General features: G+C 47.9%; 1 protein-coding gene across 2 annotated transcripts; it reads right to left on the bottom strand.

Moving 5' to 3' along the window:
- Positions 1-43: 43 nt before the first annotated feature.
- LOC116973692 (L-cysteine desulfhydrase-like) lies at positions 44-17,418 on the bottom strand. Of its 2 annotated transcripts, XM_033021989.1 has the most exons (4): positions 17,042-17,418; positions 11,714-11,880; positions 5,421-5,563; positions 44-651 (listed from the first exon to the last, which is right to left on the bottom strand). In XM_033021989.1, exons 1-3 carry the CDS (start codon positions 17,052-17,054, stop codon positions 5,447-5,449), a joined length of 297 nt encoding a protein of 98 aa, XP_032877880.1. In that variant the 5' UTR covers positions 17,055-17,418; the 3' UTR covers positions 44-651; positions 5,421-5,446. The 2 variants fall into 2 exon arrangements, with proteins under 2 accessions (XP_032877880.1, XP_032877879.1); XM_033021988.1 differs by lacking the exon at positions 44-651 and having other exon boundaries at positions 5,290-5,563.
- Positions 17,419-17,733: the final 315 nt, after the last annotated feature.

Raw genomic sequence — 17,733 nt, 5'->3', positions numbered from 1 at the left:
CCCCAGTGTGTGTGTGTGTAGGGTAGTGTTAGTGTGCGGGGAACGCTGGTCGGAGCGGACTCGGTGGGCCGAAGGGCCTGTTTCCGCGCAGGATCTCAAAATTAAACTAAATTACACTAAATTGTCAGATGTTGTACTTTGGGAGGGTGAGTGTAAGGGGCAAGTATACAGTTAACGGCATCGATGTACAAGATGGATTTTGGAGTCCGAGTCCATAACTTCCTGAATGGCAATACTAGTGGATCGAGTGGTAGAGAGGGTGTATGATGAGCCAGCCTTCACTGGTTGGGGAATTGAGTAGAATAGTCAGGAAATCAATGATTCAGCTGCGTGTGATTTGACAGTTTTGTTTATTGTGAAAAGCTTTTGTTGCGTGCTATCCTGTCAGCAGAAAGACAATGCATGATCACAATGGAGCCATTTAACAGTGTACAGATGCATGATGACGGAACAACGTTTAGTGCAAGGTAAAGCCAGCAAAGTCCGGTCAAGGATATTGCGTGCAGTTCTGGTCCCCACATCACTGGAAGGATGTGGAGAGGATGCAGAAGGGGTTCGCTGTCTGGGGTTGGGGTGGGGTGGCAACAAGGAGAGGAGGAGGAGCCTCATCTCGGTTGGTTTTCTCCGAAATGCTGGAGGATAAGTGGAGACCTGAGAGAAGGATATAAACTCATGAGCGGTGTAGAGAGGGTAGACAGGCAGAACATAGAAACATAGAAAATAGGTGCAGGAGTAGAGGCCATTCGGCCCTTCGAGCCTGCACCACCATTCAATATGATCATGGCTGATCATCCAACTCAGTACCCTGTACCTGCCTTCTCTCCATACCCCCTGATCCCTTTAGCCACAGGGGCCACATCTAACTCCCTCTTAAATATAGCCAATGAACTGGCCTCAACTACCTTCTGTGGCAGAGAATTCCACAGATTCACCACTCGCTGTGAGAAAAATGTTTTTCTCATCTCGGTCCTAAAAGATTTCCCCCTTATCCTTAAACTGTGACCCCTTGTTCTGGACTTCCCCAACATCAGGAACAATCTTCCTGCATCTAGCCTGTCCAACCCCTTAAGAATTTTGTAAGTTTCTATAAGATCACCCCTCAATCTTCTAAATTCTAGCGAGTACAAGCCGAGTCTATCCAGTCTTTCTTCATATGAAAGTCCTGCCATCACAGGAATCAGTCTGGTGAACCTTCTCTGTACTCCCTCTATGGCAAGAATGTCTTTCTCAAAGTGGAAATCCAAAGGCCAGAGACCATAGGTTTGAGGTGAGAGTGGCAAAGTTTAAAGGAGATGTGTGGGGCTAGTTTTTTTACACAGAGGGTGGTGGGTGCCTGGAACGCGCTGCCAGGGGTGGTGGTGGAGGCAGATACCATAGTGGTGTTTAAGAGGCTTTTAGATAGGTGCATGGATATGCGGGGAATGGAGGGATATGGACCACATGCAGGCAGCTGAGATTAGTTTATAGATAGACACAACGAGCTGGAGTAACTCAGCAGGACGGGCAGCATCTCTGGAGAGAAGGAAAGAAGGAATGGGTGACGTACCGGGTCGAGACCCTTCTTCAGACTGAAGGTTATCTTGGCTTCATATTGGACACGTATATTGTGGGCCTTAGAGTCTGTTCCTCTGCTGTACTGTTTTAATCAGTTATGTTACAGATCAATGGGATAAAATTGTGCCATTTATCAATGAGGTAAATTGATATGGGAGTGCAGCGTAGGTATACAAGGTTAATTCCCGAGATGGCGGGACTGTCATATGCTGAGAGAATGGAGCAGCTGGGCTTGTACACTATGGAGTTTAGAAGGATGAGAGGATATCTTATTGAAACATATAAGATTGTTAAGGGTTTGGACACGCTAGAGGCAGGAAACATGTTCCCGATGTTGGGTGAGTCCAGAACCAGTTTAAGAATAAGGGGTAAGCCATTTAGAACGGAGATGAGGAAACACTTTTTCTCACAGAGTGATTGTGGAAATCTCTGCCTCAGAGGGCGGTGGAGGCCGGTTCTCTGGATACTTTCAAGAGAGAGCTAGATAGGGCTCTTAAAGATACCGGAGTCAGGGGATATGGGGAGAAGGCAGAAACGGGGTACTGATTGGGGGTGATCAGCCATGATCACATTGAATGGCGGTGCTGGCTCGAAGGGCTGAATGGCCTACTCCTGCACCTATTGTCTATACACCTGGCCAATGAACCTATAAACTTGTACGTCTTTGGAGTGTGGGAGAAAACAGATCTCGGAGAAAACCCACGCAGGTCACGGGGAGAAGGTACAAACTCCGTACGGACAGCAACCGTAGTCAGGGTGGAACCCGGGTCTCTGGCGCTGTAAGGCAGCAACTCTACCGCTGCGCCACCGTGCTACCCTTGAATATGTGAATGGGTGATCTGGGAATCTGAGGGATCTGGGAATAACCGTGCATAGTTCCTTGAAGGTGGAATCTCATATAGATAGGGTGGTAAAGAAAGCTTTTGGTATGCTAGTCTTTATAAATCAGAACATTGAGTATAGAACCTGGGATGTAATGTTAAAATTGTACAAGGCATTGGTGAGACCAAATCTGGAGTATGGTGTACAATTTTGGTCGCCCAATTATAGGAAGGATGTCAACAAAATAGAGAGAGTACAAAGGAGATTTACTAGAATGTTGCCTGGGTTTCAACAACTAAGTTACAGAGATAGGTTTAATAAGTTAGGTCTTTATTCTCTGGAGCGCAGAAGGTTAAGGGGGGACTTGATAGAGGTCTTTAAAATGATGAGAGGGATAGACAGAGTTAGTTGATGTGGACAAGCTTTTTCCTTTGAGAATAGGGAAGATTCAAACGAGGACATGACCAGAATTAAGGGACAGAAGTTTAGGGGTAACATGAGGGGGAACTTCTTTACTCAGAGAGTGGTAGCGGTGTGGAATGAGTTTCCAGTGGAAGTGGTGGAGGCAGGTTCGTTGGTATCATTTAAAAATAAATTGGATAGGCATATGGATGAGAAGGGAATGGAGGGTTATGGTATGAGTGCAGGCAGGTGGGACTAAGGGAAAAAAAGTTGTTCGGCACGGACTTGTAGGGCCGAGATGGCCTGTTGTGCTGTAATTGTTATATGGTTATATGGTGATCGGCGGTCGGCAGGGATTCAATGGGCCGAAGCATCAGTCAATTAAAAAATGAATTCTTCCTGAAGGGAATAATGTATCGAAAGCACAAGGTGGACCATGGACATGGAAAATAATAATAATAATAATTTTTTTTATTTATGGGCGCCTTTCAAGAGTCTCAAGGACACCTTACAAAAATTTAGCAGGTAGAGGAAAAACATGTCAGGGGAATGAAATAAATAGTAGAGACATGACTAGTACACAAAGTAAAGACAGAATTCAATACAAAACACAGTATGAGGCAATTAATGCACAGATGAAAAGGGAGGGGGACGTGGGGCTAAGGATAGGCAGAGGTGAAGAGATGGGTCTTGAGGCGGGACTGGAAGATGGTGAGGGACACGGAATTGCGGATCAGTTGGGGGAGGGAGTTCCAGAGCCTGGGAGCTGCCCTGGAGAAGGCTCTGTCCCCAAAACTGCGGAGGTTGGACTTGTGGATGGAGAGGAGACCGGCTGATGTGGATCTGAGGGACCGTGAGGGTTGGTAGGGGGAGAGGAGGTCAGTGAGATATGGGGGGGGCAGATGGTGGAGGGCTTTGTAGGTGAGGATCAGGATTTTGTAGGTGATCCGGTGGGAGATGGGAAGCCAGTGAAGTTGTTTGAGAACTGGAGTGATGTGATGCCAGGATTTGGTGTGGGTGATGAGTCGGGCGGCTGCGTTCTGGACCAGTTGGAGTCGGTTGATGTAGGTGGAGCTGATGCCAAGAAGAAGTGAGTTGCAATAGTCCAGTCGGGAGGAGATGAAGGCATGGATGAGTCTTTCAGCAGCGGGAGGTGTGAGAGAGGGTCTGAGTTTGCGATGTTGCGGAGATGAAAGAAGGAGGTTTTAAAGACATGGCGGATGTGAGGCTCAAGGGAGAGGGTGGAATCAAAGATCACGCCAAGGTTGCGGGCCTGGGGAGATGGGGAGACAGTGGTGCCGTCGATGGTGAGAGTGGGGTTATTGATTTTGCTGAGTGTGGCTTTGGAGCCTATGAGGAGGAATTCTGTCTTATCGCTGTTGAGTTTGAGGAAGTTATGTTGCATCCAGGTTTTTATAGCTGACAAACAGGAGTTGATATGGGAGAGGGTGGGGCTGTGGAGGGATTTGGTGCCAAGGTAGATCTGGGTGTCATCAGCATAACAGTGGAAGTCCAGGTTGAAGTGGCGGAGTATCTGCCAAGGGGGAGGATGTAGATGATGAAGAGGAGGGGGCCGAGTACGGAGCCTTGGGGAACGCCTTGAGTGACTGTGGCTGTAGCAGAGGTGTGGTTGTGGAGAGAGATGAAGTGGGATCTGTTGGAAAGGTAGGAACGGAGCCAGCTGAGTGCAGAGCCTTCAATGCCGAGGTCTTTGAGTCTGGTGAGCAGGATGTTATGGTCCACTGTATCGAAGGCTGCGCTCAGGTTATGCACTGGTTATGATCACAGTCCATTCATTACTGCATTCTTCCAAGTATTTAATGGGCATTAAGTGATATTAAAAATAACCCAGCCTGACCCGCTGAATTACTCCAACACTTTGTGTCTTTTTTTTGTAAATCAGCATCTGCAGTTACTTGTGTCCATCAAGTGAAATTTGTCCTTTTTACTATCAGTCGTAAGGGCCTGTCCCATTTGGGCAACAATTTCGGCAACAGCCTGAAAAGAGGTTGTTGCGGCGTGGTCGGGGCGTGACGCTGTGTGACGCGGGGTGATGCGTGTAGTGACGCGCGGTGTCTCCCTGTCGCCCCTGCATTTTGGAATGTTCAAAATCTTCAGGAGACATCTGGGTGTCTTATGTCGTGCGCCCTGTCACACGCTGACGTACGCTGTCATGGGGATGGGGTCGGGGTCGGGGACTGTGGTCAGGGTTAGGGTCGGGCTGGGGTCGGGGGTCGGGGTCAGTGTGCAGGATTCCCAAAAAGTTCATCTGCAAGTCGAATCGGTAGTAAAGAAAGCAAACTAAATGCTGGCATTTATTTCAAGAGGGCTTGCATACAAAAACAGGGATGTAATGCTGAGGATCTATAAGGCACGTAATCCCCTTCTCCCCGTAACCCTTGACACCCGTACTAATCAAGAATATATCTATCTCTGGCTTAAAAATATTCATTGACGGCCTCCACAAATTCATAACCCTATGACTGAAGAAATTCCTCCTCATCTCCCTCCGAGAAGAATGTTTTGGGTCGAGATCTCCCTTCAGCCTCTGATACGTCACCTATTCCTTTTCTCCAGAGATGCTGCCCAACCCACTGTGTTACTCCAGCTTTTTGTGTCTGTCTATGGTTTAAACATCGCACCTGCAGTTCCCCCCTACACGCTTCGCCTATTTGGACATCATCTCTTCTACGGCATCTGCGAGCTTCTGGTATTGCTCCAGTTCATTGTAGATGTGTACAGAGACCCGCACATACAACGACCCTGCCAAAGCCTTGACGGGAACCTGGTGAGAAACAAGACCAGTTGATGCAACAAGTCACGTCAAACCACAATATACAGTTGCAATGCAGAGCAAAGCGGAAAGAGTTTCAATAATTTCTTTATGAATACCAGGTTAAAGCAAAACTAATCATAATCAGTATTATAATAAAATCATGAGAGGAATCATGGTGAAGTTGTATAGGGCTCTGGTGAGACCACATCTGGAGTATTGTGTACAGTTTTGGTCTCCTAATTTGAGGAAGGACATCCTTGTGATTGAGGTTCACGAGATTGATCCGTGGGATGGTGGGACTGTCATATGAGGAAAGATTGAAAAGACTAGGCTTGTATTCACTGGAGTTTAGAAGGATGAGAGGAGATCTTATTGAAACATATAAGATTAATAAGGGCTTGGACACGCTAGAGGCATGTTCCCGATGTTGTGGGAGTCTAGAACCAGGGGCCACAGTTTAAGAATAAGGAGTAAGCCATTTAGAACGGAGACGAGGAAACACTTTTTCTCACAGAGTGGCGAGTCTGTGGAATTCTCTGCCTCAGAGGGCGATGGAGGCAGGTTCTCTGGATGCTTTCAAGAGAGAGCTAGATAGGGTTCTTAAAAATAGCGGAGTCAGGGGATATGGGGAGATGGCAGGAACTGGGTACTGATTGGGGATGATCAGCCATGATCACATTGAATGGCGGTGCTGGCGCGAAGGGCCGAATGACCTACTCCTGCACCTATTGTCTATTGTCTATTTTCTTAAAGCAAAATTAATTTATAATACTGATCATAATCAGTATTATAATAAAATCATGAAAGGAATAGATCGGGTATGCTGCAGTCGTATAAGACGTTGGCGAGTATTTAGAGTATTGTGTTCAGTTCTGGGCACCGTGTCACAGGAAAGATGTTTATCAAGATGGAAAGGGTACAGAGACAATTTACGAGGATGTTGCCAGGACTAGAGGGTGTGAGCTACAGGGAGAGGTTGAGCAGGCTGGGTCTCTATTCCTTGGAGAGCGGGAGGATGAGGGGTGATCTTATAGAGGTGTACAAAATCATGAGAGGAATAGATCGGGTAGACGCACAGAGTCTCTTGTCCAGAGTAGGGGAATTGAGGACCAGAGGACATAGGTTGAAGGTGAAGGGGAAAAGATTTAATAGGAATCTGAGGGGTAACATTTTCACACGAGGGTGGTGGGTGTATGGAACGAGCTGCCAGAGGAGGTAGCTGAGGCTGGGACTATTGCAACATCTAAGAAACAATCAGGCAGGTACATGGATAGTGTTTAAGAAGGAACTGCAGATGCTGGAAAATCGAAGGTACACAAAAAAGCTGGAGAAACTCAGCGGGTGCAGCAGCATCTATGGAGCGAAGGAAATAGGCAACGTTTCGGCCCGAAACATTGCCTATTTCCTTCGCTCCATAGATGCTGCTGCACCCGCTGAGTTTCTCCAGCTTTTAGGTACATGGATAGGACAGGTTTGGATATGGACCAAGCGCAGGCAAGTGGGACTGGTGTAGCTGGGACATTGTTGGCCGGTGTGGGCGAGTTGGGCCGAAGGGCCTGTTTCCACGCTGTATCACTCTATGATTTTAATAACCACTCAATTGATTCCAAGAATACATTGAGCGGATGCATCTGAATACCAGCTCACCCATTTATTTTTGCATCAACAAGTAATAATAATAATAATAACTTTATTTATAAAGCACTTTAAACAACCGCAGTTGCCACAAAGTGCTGTAAATGAGAATCACGGACAAAAAGTTATTACAAACCATTAAAAACCGTAAAACGAAGGACTAAAAAACAGTAAAAATTAAAAGACATTAAAAGCACTAAGAACAGGAGCAATGTCTCAGCCAGTGTCGAAAGCCAGAGAATAAAAATGAGTTTTTAGGGAGGATTTGAAGATGGACAGTGAGGGGGCCTGTCTGATGTGCAACGGCAAGGTGTTCCAGAGTGCCGGAGCAGCAACAGAAAAGGCTCTATCCCCTCTGAGCTTCCGCTTAGACCTTGGTACCTCAAGGAGCAGCTGATCAGCTGACCCGAGGCACCGGGCAGGAGCATATAGGTGGAGCAGCTCAGAGAGGTAAGGCGGGGCGAGCCCATTCAACGATTTGAAAACAAATAAAATAATTTTAAAATGAACTCGAAAGTGCACTGGGAGCCAGTGAAGGGAGGCCAAAATTGGCGTAATGTGCTCCCTCTTTCGAGTTCTGGCTAAAAGGCGAGCGGCAGCATTTTGAACCAGCTGGAGACGAACCAATGAAGCTCGTGCGACTCCAGAGTAGAGTGCGTTACAGTAATCCAGCCTAGATGTAATAAAGGCATGGATTACTGTTTCAAAATGCTGCCGCTCGAGGATGGGCTTCACCTTTGCCAGCTTCCTTAGGTGAAAGAAGCTGGACTTAACCACCGCGCCTATTTGTTTATCTAGTTTAAAATCACCGTCCATCCTAAAACCCAGGTTTAAAACTGTTGGCTTTACGGACAATGCCAGTGGACCCAAGTCAACAAAGGGAGGTTCACGGCAGCCATTGGGGCCAAACAAAATCACCTCTTCTTTTTTTCATTAAGTCCCAGAAAGTTTAAGGCCATCCAGGACTTAATGTCCTCAAGACAAGACAGAAGTGATTTTAGAGAATAGTCGTCTTCTTTCCTGAGTGGCATATATAACTGGCTATCATCTGCGTAAAAGTGAAAGGAGATGCCATGCCTTCTTAAAATTGAGCCCAGAGGAAGTAGGTATAGAGAGAAGAGCAGGGGCCCTAAAATTGAGCCCTGTGGAACCCCATATGCCAAGGGAGTGGAGGAGGATTCAAAGCCAGCAAGGCTTACACGCATGGTTCTGTCTGCCAGATAGGACCTGAACCATCCCAGGGCACTGCCACAAATGCCCACTTGGCGCTGTAATCGGGAAATTAAAATTCCATGGTCCACTGTATCGAAGGCGGCAGATAGGTCCAGCAAGACAAGAACCACATAATTACCGGAGTCGTTTGCCAGGAGGATGTCGTTAAAAACTATTAGCAGAGCCGACTCTGTGCTATGCATAGCTTTGAATCCAGACTGGAAAACCTCCCGAATATTGTGCTCATCCAGGAAGAGTTTCAGCTGAGCATAAACTACTTTCTCCATGATTTTAGAGATAAATGGAAACTTGGAGATCGGCCTAGAATTGGCCAGAACAGTTTGATCCAGGCCGGGTTTCTTAAGTAGTGGTTGCACTACTGCATGTTTAAAATTTACGGGGACAACCCCAGAACACAAGCTACTGTTTATGATGGCGAGAACCGACTGCTCTATACTCGGGAAAACCTCTTTAAAAAGAAGAGGAGGGACAGCATCACAAGGGGAACCCGACGGCTTAATATGGCTAATCACATCCTGTAGACCCGACAATGTCAGAGGCACAAACTTATCGAATGCCACCAGGCATGGGACCGGAACAGAGGGGTCAGAGGCAGGAGCTGAGATGAGAGCCCTTATAGAAACAACCTTATTGATAAAGAAGTGCAGGAAGTCATTGCACAATTCGGACGATGCTTCCAGGCAGACAGGCTGTGGGGCATTTAAAACAGAATCAATGGTTTTGAATAACACATGTGGGTCGTAACGCTTAGACACTATTATATTAGACAGGTAATATCTTTTGGCCTCTTTAACAGTATTTTGGTAATTTCGCCAGCTGTCCTTTAGTTCTTTGCACTTGAGTTTCCACCATGGATCTTGACAAAAATAGGAAATTACCTCTTCCTGTTTTAACAAATTGGCTGCTAGAACGTACTATGGCAATGGACTCGATTTCCCTCGCTCCGCCCTGCCTCTTCTCCCCTCTACCATCGGGCAAAAGGTACAGAAGTGTGAAAACGCACACCTCCAGATTCAGGGACAGTTTCTTCCCAGCTGTTATCAGGCAACTGAACCATCCTACCACAACCAGACAGCGGTCCTGAACTACTATCTACCTCTTTGGTGACCCTTCGGATTATCCTTCTCTACATCGGTGAGACCAAGCGCAGGCTCGGCGATCGCTTCGCCCAACACCTCCGCTCAGTTCGCAATAACCAACCTGATCTCCCGGTGGCTCAGCACTTCAACTCCCCCTCCCATTCCGAATCTGACCTTTCTGTCCTGGGCCTCCTCCATGGCCAGAGTGAGGCCCACCTGTATATTGGAGGAGCAGCACCTCATATTTCGCTTGGGCAGTTTACACCCCAATACATTGACTTCACCAATTTCAGGTAGTCCCTGCTTTCTCCCTCCTTCCCCTCCCATTCCCAGCTCTACCACAGCCCACTGTCTCTGCCTCTTCCTTTCTTTATCCTGCCCCCCTCCCCCGACATCAGTCTGAAGAAGGGTCTCGACCCAAAACATCGCCGACTCCTTTTCTCCATAGATGCTGCCTCACCCGCTGAGTTACTCCAGCATTTTTTGTACTACTATTCGGATTATCCTTGATCGGACTTTGCTGGCTTTACCTTGCACTAAACTATATTCCCTTATCATGTATCTGTACACTGTGAATGGCTCGATTGTAATTGTGTATTGTTTTCCCGCCGACTGGTTAGCACGCAACAAAAGCTTTTCACTGTACCTCGGTTATTCTGGACCTCATCCTAATAACAGCATCACTAAAGACTTTGTGGGCTTGAAGTGAACAAGTTACAGGCGAAGGTAGACAAAAGTGCTGGAGAAACTCAGCGGGTGCAGCAGCATCTATGGAGCGAAGGAAATAGGCAACGTTTCGGGCTGAAACCCTTCTTCAGACTGATGTAGGATGGGGGGGGGGGAGAAGAAAGGAAAAAGGAAAAAGGAAGAGGAGGAGCCTGAGGGCTGAGGGAGAGCTGAGAAGGGGAGGAGACAGCAAGGGCTACCGGAAATTGGAGAAGTCAATGTTCATACCGCTGGGGTGTAAACTGCCCAAGCGGAATATGAGGTGCTGCTCCTCCAAATTCCGGTGGTGCTCACTCTGGCCATGGGGGAGACCCAGGACAGAAAGGTTGGATTTGGAATGGGAGGGGGAGTTGAAGTGCTGAGCCACCGGGAGGTCAGGTTGGTTAATGCGGACCGAGCGGAGGTGTTCGGGCGAAACGATCGCCAAGCCTACGCTTGGTCTCACCGATGTAGATCAACTGACACCTAGAGCAGCGGATGCAATAGATGAGGTTGGAGAAGATACAGGTGAACCTCTGTCGCACCTGGAACGACTGCTTGAGTCCTTGAATGGAGTTGAGGGGGGAGGTAAAGGGACAAGTGTAGCATCTATTGCGGTTGTAAGGGAAAGTGCCCGGGGAGGGTGTGGTGCGGGAAGGAAGGGAAGAATTGACCAGGGAGTTACGGAGGTACAGATGACTTTGGGCCTGCAGAATCTGTGGTATTCTAGGGTGGGTGACGGCTGCAGCCAGGTGAGAAATATTTCCCATTTCGACTGACAAACAAAACATGTTGAGGAACTCCAAAGACAGACACAAAATGCTGGAGTGACTCAGCGGGACAGGCAGCGTCTCTAGAGAGAAGGAATGGGCGGCGTTTTGGGTCGAGATCCTTCTTCAGATTGAGAGTCGGGAGATATGGAAGGGTGGGGTGTGAAAATTACAGATCAAAGCAGACGCGGAGAGCGTGCAAACTCCGTACGGACAGCAGCCGTAGTCAGGATCGAAACCGGGTCTCTGGCGCTGTGAGGCGGCAATTCTACCGCTGCGCCACCCGAAACGTCACCCATTCCTTCTCTCCAGAGACGCTGCCTGTCCCGCTGAGTTATGGCCCTGTCCCACGGTACGAGTTCATTCCAAGAGCTCTCCCCCCGAGTTTGCCCTGATTCGAATGCGGGGATTTACGGTAATGGCCGCTCGTTGGTACTCGGGGCTCTCGTGGACATTTTTCATCATGTTGAAAAATCTTCACCAGTCTTCCCGAGCTTACCTGCCATTAGCCAGTCTTCCCGAGTACCTGCCGTTAGCTTTACGAGCCGCGAAGAGACGCCCCCGAGCTCCGACGTACCCGCTACGTTCATTCTCCGTGCTTACCACGAGTTTGATTTTTTTTAACTCGGGAGAGTTCTTGGAATGAACTCGTACCGTGGGACAGGGCTATAACATCGGCATTTTGTGGTCTTTCTTCAGTGTATAACCAGCATCTGCAGTCGTTTCCGATACGTTACCTCAATGTTATAGCGGCTGTAAAGTGCGTTCTGGATGGTCTCCGCATGCTCGTAGTTTGCAGCCCTGTCCTCCTGAAGGCTCTCCGGAAGTCGAACGCACACCATGGATCCAAACATCTCTCTCGGGGCTAGCAGCCCTGTTTTCCATCGGCCCACCAGTAAATCCACTGGAGACATCAATTAGGTGAAGAGCGTGTTGGGGAAAGAAGCAGAAAAAAAGTTAAAGGGTGAAACGCAATCGCTGCCTCCTCTCCTCACATCCTCCCGGCAACTTCTAGCGGGCCCATTAACTACAAACTTGCAGGGCTTTGGAGTGTGGGAGGAAACCGGAGCACCTGGAGAAAAGCCACCAGGTCACGGGGAGAAGGTACAAACTCCGTACAGACAAGCAGGATGGAACCCGGGTCTCTGGCGCTGTAAGGCTGGTTCTCTGGATACCTTTAAGAGAGAGCTAGATAGGGCTCTTAAAAATAGCAGAGTCAGGGGATATGGGGAGATGGCAGGAACAGGGTACTGATTGGGGATGATCAGCCATGATCACATTGAATGGCGGTGCTGGCTCGAAGGGCCGAATGGCCTACTTCTGCACCTATTGTCTATAGTCTGTACCATTGCCCCACCATGCCGCCCAAAGATCCACTTTAGTAAACATTTTTGTACTATTAAGAGTCTCTTTTTTTCTCTTTTAAGTGCTCTAGTAAGTGCTCTAGTAATCATTCTCTGCCTGAATTTACCAGGCCTGCTTAAAGAGAAATTTTCAGTCTTACTGGTAAGGGCACGGTGGCACAGCGGTAGAGTTGCTGCCTTACAGCGCCTGGGACCCAGGTTCGATCCCGACTTGGGGTGTTGTCTGTACGGAGTTTGTACCTTCTCCCCATGACCTTAGCGGGTGCTCTGGTTTCCTCCCACACCCACACGTACAGGTTTGTAGGCTAATTGGCTTCGGTAATATTGTAAATTGTCCCCAGTGTGTGTAGGATAGTGTTAGTGTGTGGGGATTGCTGGTCGGTTCGGACTCGGTGGGCCGAAGGGCCTGTTTCTGCGCTGTATCTCTAAACTAAACTATAGAAGGTTGTACACATACAGCGGAAAGTAAACGAGGAATAAGAATGAGGCAAACATGGAATGTGATTTTGCGTAAGATGAGCAATAGATGCACGTTTTATAGTTTGTTTAGTTTATTGTCATGTGTACCAAGGTACAATGAAAAGCTTTTGTATCGTGCTAACCAGTCAGCGGAAAGACAATACATGATTACAATCGAGCCATTTACAGTGTACAGACACATGATAAGGGCATAACGTTTAGTGCAAGGTAAAGCCAGCAAAGTCCGATCAAAGACAGACAATAGGTGCAGGAGTTGGCCATTCGGCCCTTCGAGCCAGCACCGCCATTCAATGTGATCATGGCTGATCATCCCCAATCAGTACCCCGTTCCTGCCTTCTCCCCATATCTTCTGACTCCGCTATCTTTAAGAGCCCTATCTAGCTCTCTCTAGAAAGCATCCAGACAACCTGCCTCCACCGCCCTCCGAGGCAGAGATTTCCACAGACTCACAACTATCTGTGAGAAAACGTATTTCCTCGTCTCCGTTCTAAATGGCTTACCCCTTATTCTTAAACTGTGGCCCCTGGTTCTGGACTCCCCCAACATCGGGAACATGTTTCCTGCCTCCAGTGTGTGCAAACACCTTAATAATGTTATGTGTTTCAATGAGAAACCCTCTCATCCTTCTAAACTCCAGAGTGTACAAGCCCAGCTGCTCCATTCTCTCAGCATATGACAGTCCCGCCATCCCGGGAATTAACATAGAAACATAGAAAATAGGTGCAGGAGCAGGCCATTCAATATGATCATGGCTAACCTTGTAAACCTACTGGTTTACTCACTCAATCGCAAGAATATCCCTCCTCAAATTAGGGGACCAAAACTGCACACAATACTCCAGGTGTGGTCTCACTAGGGCTCTGTACAACTGCAGGAAGACCTCTTTGCTCCTATACTCAACTCCCATACTCAGTCCGAGGGTCACCAAAGAGGTAGATAGTATTCAGCGCTGCTCTCTGGTTGTGGTAGGATGGTTCAGTTACATGTTTTCATTAACTGTACCGCGCTAATTATGCTCTTTAGGGCAGTTATGTTGTACTGAAAAAGCCTTGCAACAGTTCATGGGGGAAGTAATCATTCTATCACATGATGGTGGCAAGCTCAAATGTTTCGGCAGTGCAGAGAATATAAACAAAAAATGATGTGTTGGAAAAATATAATCTGCCAAACCAGTGTTACAGTGGTTCAATTTATTCACGTCTATAACGGATGATTCAGTACTTGTTTATCAATAATTCAGAGACTGTCAGAGTCTCCAGCAGTTAATGCACCAAGGGGCTATCTGAATTAACATTGCTATTTTTAACTGAAGTATATATGCAGTGCAACTGAGGTCTGGAGGGAGCGGAAGCAGAGAGGATGCTTCCACCAGTGGGAGAGCAGGCAGTGAAGAAAGCGAATGGCATGTTGGCCTTTATAATAAGAGGAATCGAATATAGGAGCAAAGAGGTCCTTCTGCAGTTGTACAGAGCCTTAGTGAGACCACACCTGGAGTATTGTGTGCAGTTTTGGTCCCCTAATTTGAGGAAGGACATTCTTGCTATTGAGGGAGTGCAGCGTAGGTTTACAAGGTTAATTTCCGGGATGGAGGGACTGTCATATGCTTAGAGAATGGAGCGGCTGGGCTTGTACACTATGGAGGTTAGAAGGATGAGAGGGTATCTCATTGAAACATATAAGATTGTTAAGGGCTTGGACACACTAGAGGCAGGAAACATGTTCCCGATGTTGGGGGAGTCCAGAACCAGGGGCCACAGTTTAAGAATAAGGAGTAAGCCATTTAGAACGGAGAAAAGGAAACACTTTTTCTCACAGAGAGTTGTGAGTCTGTGGAATTCTCTGCCTCAGAGGGCGTTGGAGGCAGGTTCTCTGGATGCTTTCAAGAGAGAGCTAAATAGGGCTCTTAAAAATAGCGGAGTCAGGGGATATGGGGAGAAGGCAGGAACGGGGTACTGATTGTGGATGATCAGCCATGATCACATTGAATGGCAGTGCTGGCTCGAAGGGCCGAATGGCCTACTCCTGCACCTATTGTCTATTGCCTCCACTGTATAACTTTATGGTTCATTGCCAACTTTAGTGAAACAACTTGGCAGGTCTTTGTTACATGAATTCTGTAACAATCTACATTGCTGTATGATTACCTAAATACTGGTGGAAATAAAGGCCTGTTTGGCCTTGAACAGGGTACAGTCCTGTACGTTTATATTGGGCTCAAGGTCGCTAGCTCAGGAATAAAGTCATACCCTGACGCAACATCCAACATCCGAACTGACACAACCTGGTCTGAAGGTGCTCCTCTAGATAAACTTTACTCAGTTTTAAAAGGTGCAGAGGCGCCAATCTCAAATCTCAATAAGCAAGCCCTTCAGCCCAACTTGCCCACACCAGCCAACATGTCTCATCTACACCAGTTCCACTTGCCCGCGTTTGGCCCATATCCCTCCAAACCTGTCCTATCCATGTAGCTGTCTAACAGATTCTTAAATGTAGACAAAAGTGCTGGAGAAACTCAGCGGGTGCAGCAGCATCTATGGAGCGAAGGAAATAGGCGACGTTTCGGGTTGAGACCCTTCTTCAGACTGATGTAGGGTGGGTGGGGGGGTAGGCGGGAAGAAGAAAGGAAGAGGAGGAGCCAGAAGGCTGAGGGACAGCTGGGAAGGGGAGGGGACAGCAAGGGCTACCGGAAATTGGAGAAGTCAATGTTTATGCCGCTAGGGTGCAGACTGCCCAAGCGGAATATGAGGTGATGCTCCTCCAATTTCCGGTGGTGCTCACTCTGGCCATGGAGGAGGCCCAGGACAGAGAGGTCGGATTTGGAATGGGAGGGGGAGTTGAAGTGCTGAGCCACCGGGAGGTCAGGTTTGTTAATGCGGATGGAGCGGAGGTGTTCGGCGAAACGATCGCCAAGCCTACGCTTGGTCTCACCAATGCAGTAGATGAGGTTGGAGGAGATGCAGGTGAGCCTCTGTGGCACCTGGAAAGACTGCTCAGAAAACCTTCGATTTTCCAGCATCTGCAGTTCCTTCTTTAACAGTTTCTTAAACGTTGGGATAGTCCTAGATATATCTAGAGCTGCCGCCTTACAGCGCCAGAGACCCGGGTTCAATCTACGGGTGCTGTCTGTACGGAGTTTGTACGTGCTCCCCGTGACCTGCATGGGCTTTCTCCGAGATCTTCGTTTACCTCACATACTCCAAAGACGTACAGTACATGTTTGTAGGTTAAATGGTTTGATATCAATGTATAAATGTCAAATTGTCCCTAGTATGTGTAGGATGTGCGGGGATCGTCTTGTACTCGCTAGAATTTAGAAGATTAAGGGGGGATCTTATAGAAACTGACAAAATTCTTAAGGGGTTGGACAGGCTAGATGCAGGAAGATTGTTCCCGATGTTGGGGAAGTCCAGGACAAGGGGTCACAGTTTAAGGATAAGGGGGAAATCCTTTAGGACCGAGATGAGAAAAACATTTTTCACACAGAGAGTGGTGAATCTGTGGAATTCTCTGCCACAGAAGGTAGTTGAGGCCAGTTCATTGGCTATATTTAAGAGGGAGTTAGATGTGGCCCTTGTGGCTAAAGGGATCAGGGGGTATGGAGAGAAGGCAGGTACAGGATACTGAGTTGGATGATCAGCCATGATCATATTGAATGGCAGTGCAGGCTCGAAGGGCCGAATGGCCTACTCCTGCACCTATTTTCTATGTTTCTATGTTTCAGAAATATTCAACTGCAATTTATCATGGTTAAAATGGTAATCATAGAGTCACAGAGTGATACAGTGTGGAAACAGGCCCTTATCCCTCCAAGCCAGTCCTATCGATGCGATAGTGTCTGCCTGCCTCAACTACCTCCACTGGCAGCTCGTTCCATGCACCCGCCTCCCTTTTTGTGAAAAAGCTACCCCTCAAGTTCCTATTAAATCATTTTTCCCATTCACCTTAAACCTATGTCCTCTGGTTTTCGATTCCTCCTCTGGGCTTGAGACTCCGTGCGACTACCCGATCTATTCCTCTCATGATTTTGTACAACTCTATAAGATCGCCCCTCATCCTCCTGCCCTCCAAGGAATAGAGACCAGCCTGTTCAACCTCTGCCTGCAGCTCACACCCTCGAGTCCCGGCAACATCCTCGTAAATCTTCTCTGCACCCTCTCCGCAGCTTGGCAAGCGGACATTTAGCGGGGACGTGTGGAAGCCCTTGAACGACATGTTCTCACCAGCCTGGGTCATAAGGCCTTTGATGTAACCCCGGATCCTTTGAACGCCCACAGACTCCCAGAAGTCCAACACGGTGTGTAGAGCCAAGATTGCCGTGTAGTCCTTCAACCCTGAAATGAGATTCAAGAAAAGGTATTGCAGCCGACATTGGCGACTGTGAAATTACAGCCAAACACACTGAGCTTCCTGAACCAGTTTACAAATCGAAATTTAAAATGAAGTAGTGTTGGTTCTTAAGTACCTACTTGTCCTTTGTAGTAAAGGAGTGTGGGGGGGGGGATAAACAATTAATAAATTCTGAATTGAATGGTTTTGAATTTAGCAATATACTGCATCAAATATGAAGAGCACAGAGTGTCATAGATGTTGTCAAGCTGGAGAGGGTACAGAGAAGATTTACGAGGATGTTGCCAGGACTCGAGGATGTGAGCTACAGGGAGAGGTTGGGGCAGGCTGGGCAGGGCCGGATTTACGTATAAGCTAGACAAGCTTAAGTTTAGGGCCTCGAGATCTAGGGGGGCCTACTCACCTCGCTGCCTCACCCACCACCCGCCCACCGGGACCTCCTACTCTTTGCTCGCTGACCCTCGCCACTCCACCGCCCTCCAGCAGCCGTCGCCTTACCTGCAGCCTGGACTCAGCACCGGGCCTGAGGTTTCCACGCTGCAGTTTCCCACTCCCCTGGGTTTGA

Source organism: Amblyraja radiata, chromosome 5 (genome assembly GCF_010909765.2).
Source record: "Amblyraja radiata isolate CabotCenter1 chromosome 5, sAmbRad1.1.pri, whole genome shotgun sequence".
In the NCBI taxonomy this organism is placed as follows: Eukaryota; Metazoa; Chordata; class Chondrichthyes; order Rajiformes; family Rajidae; genus Amblyraja; species Amblyraja radiata.
The sequence above is the reverse complement of the archived record's forward strand: the minus strand, read 5'-3'. Positions and strand labels throughout refer to the sequence as shown.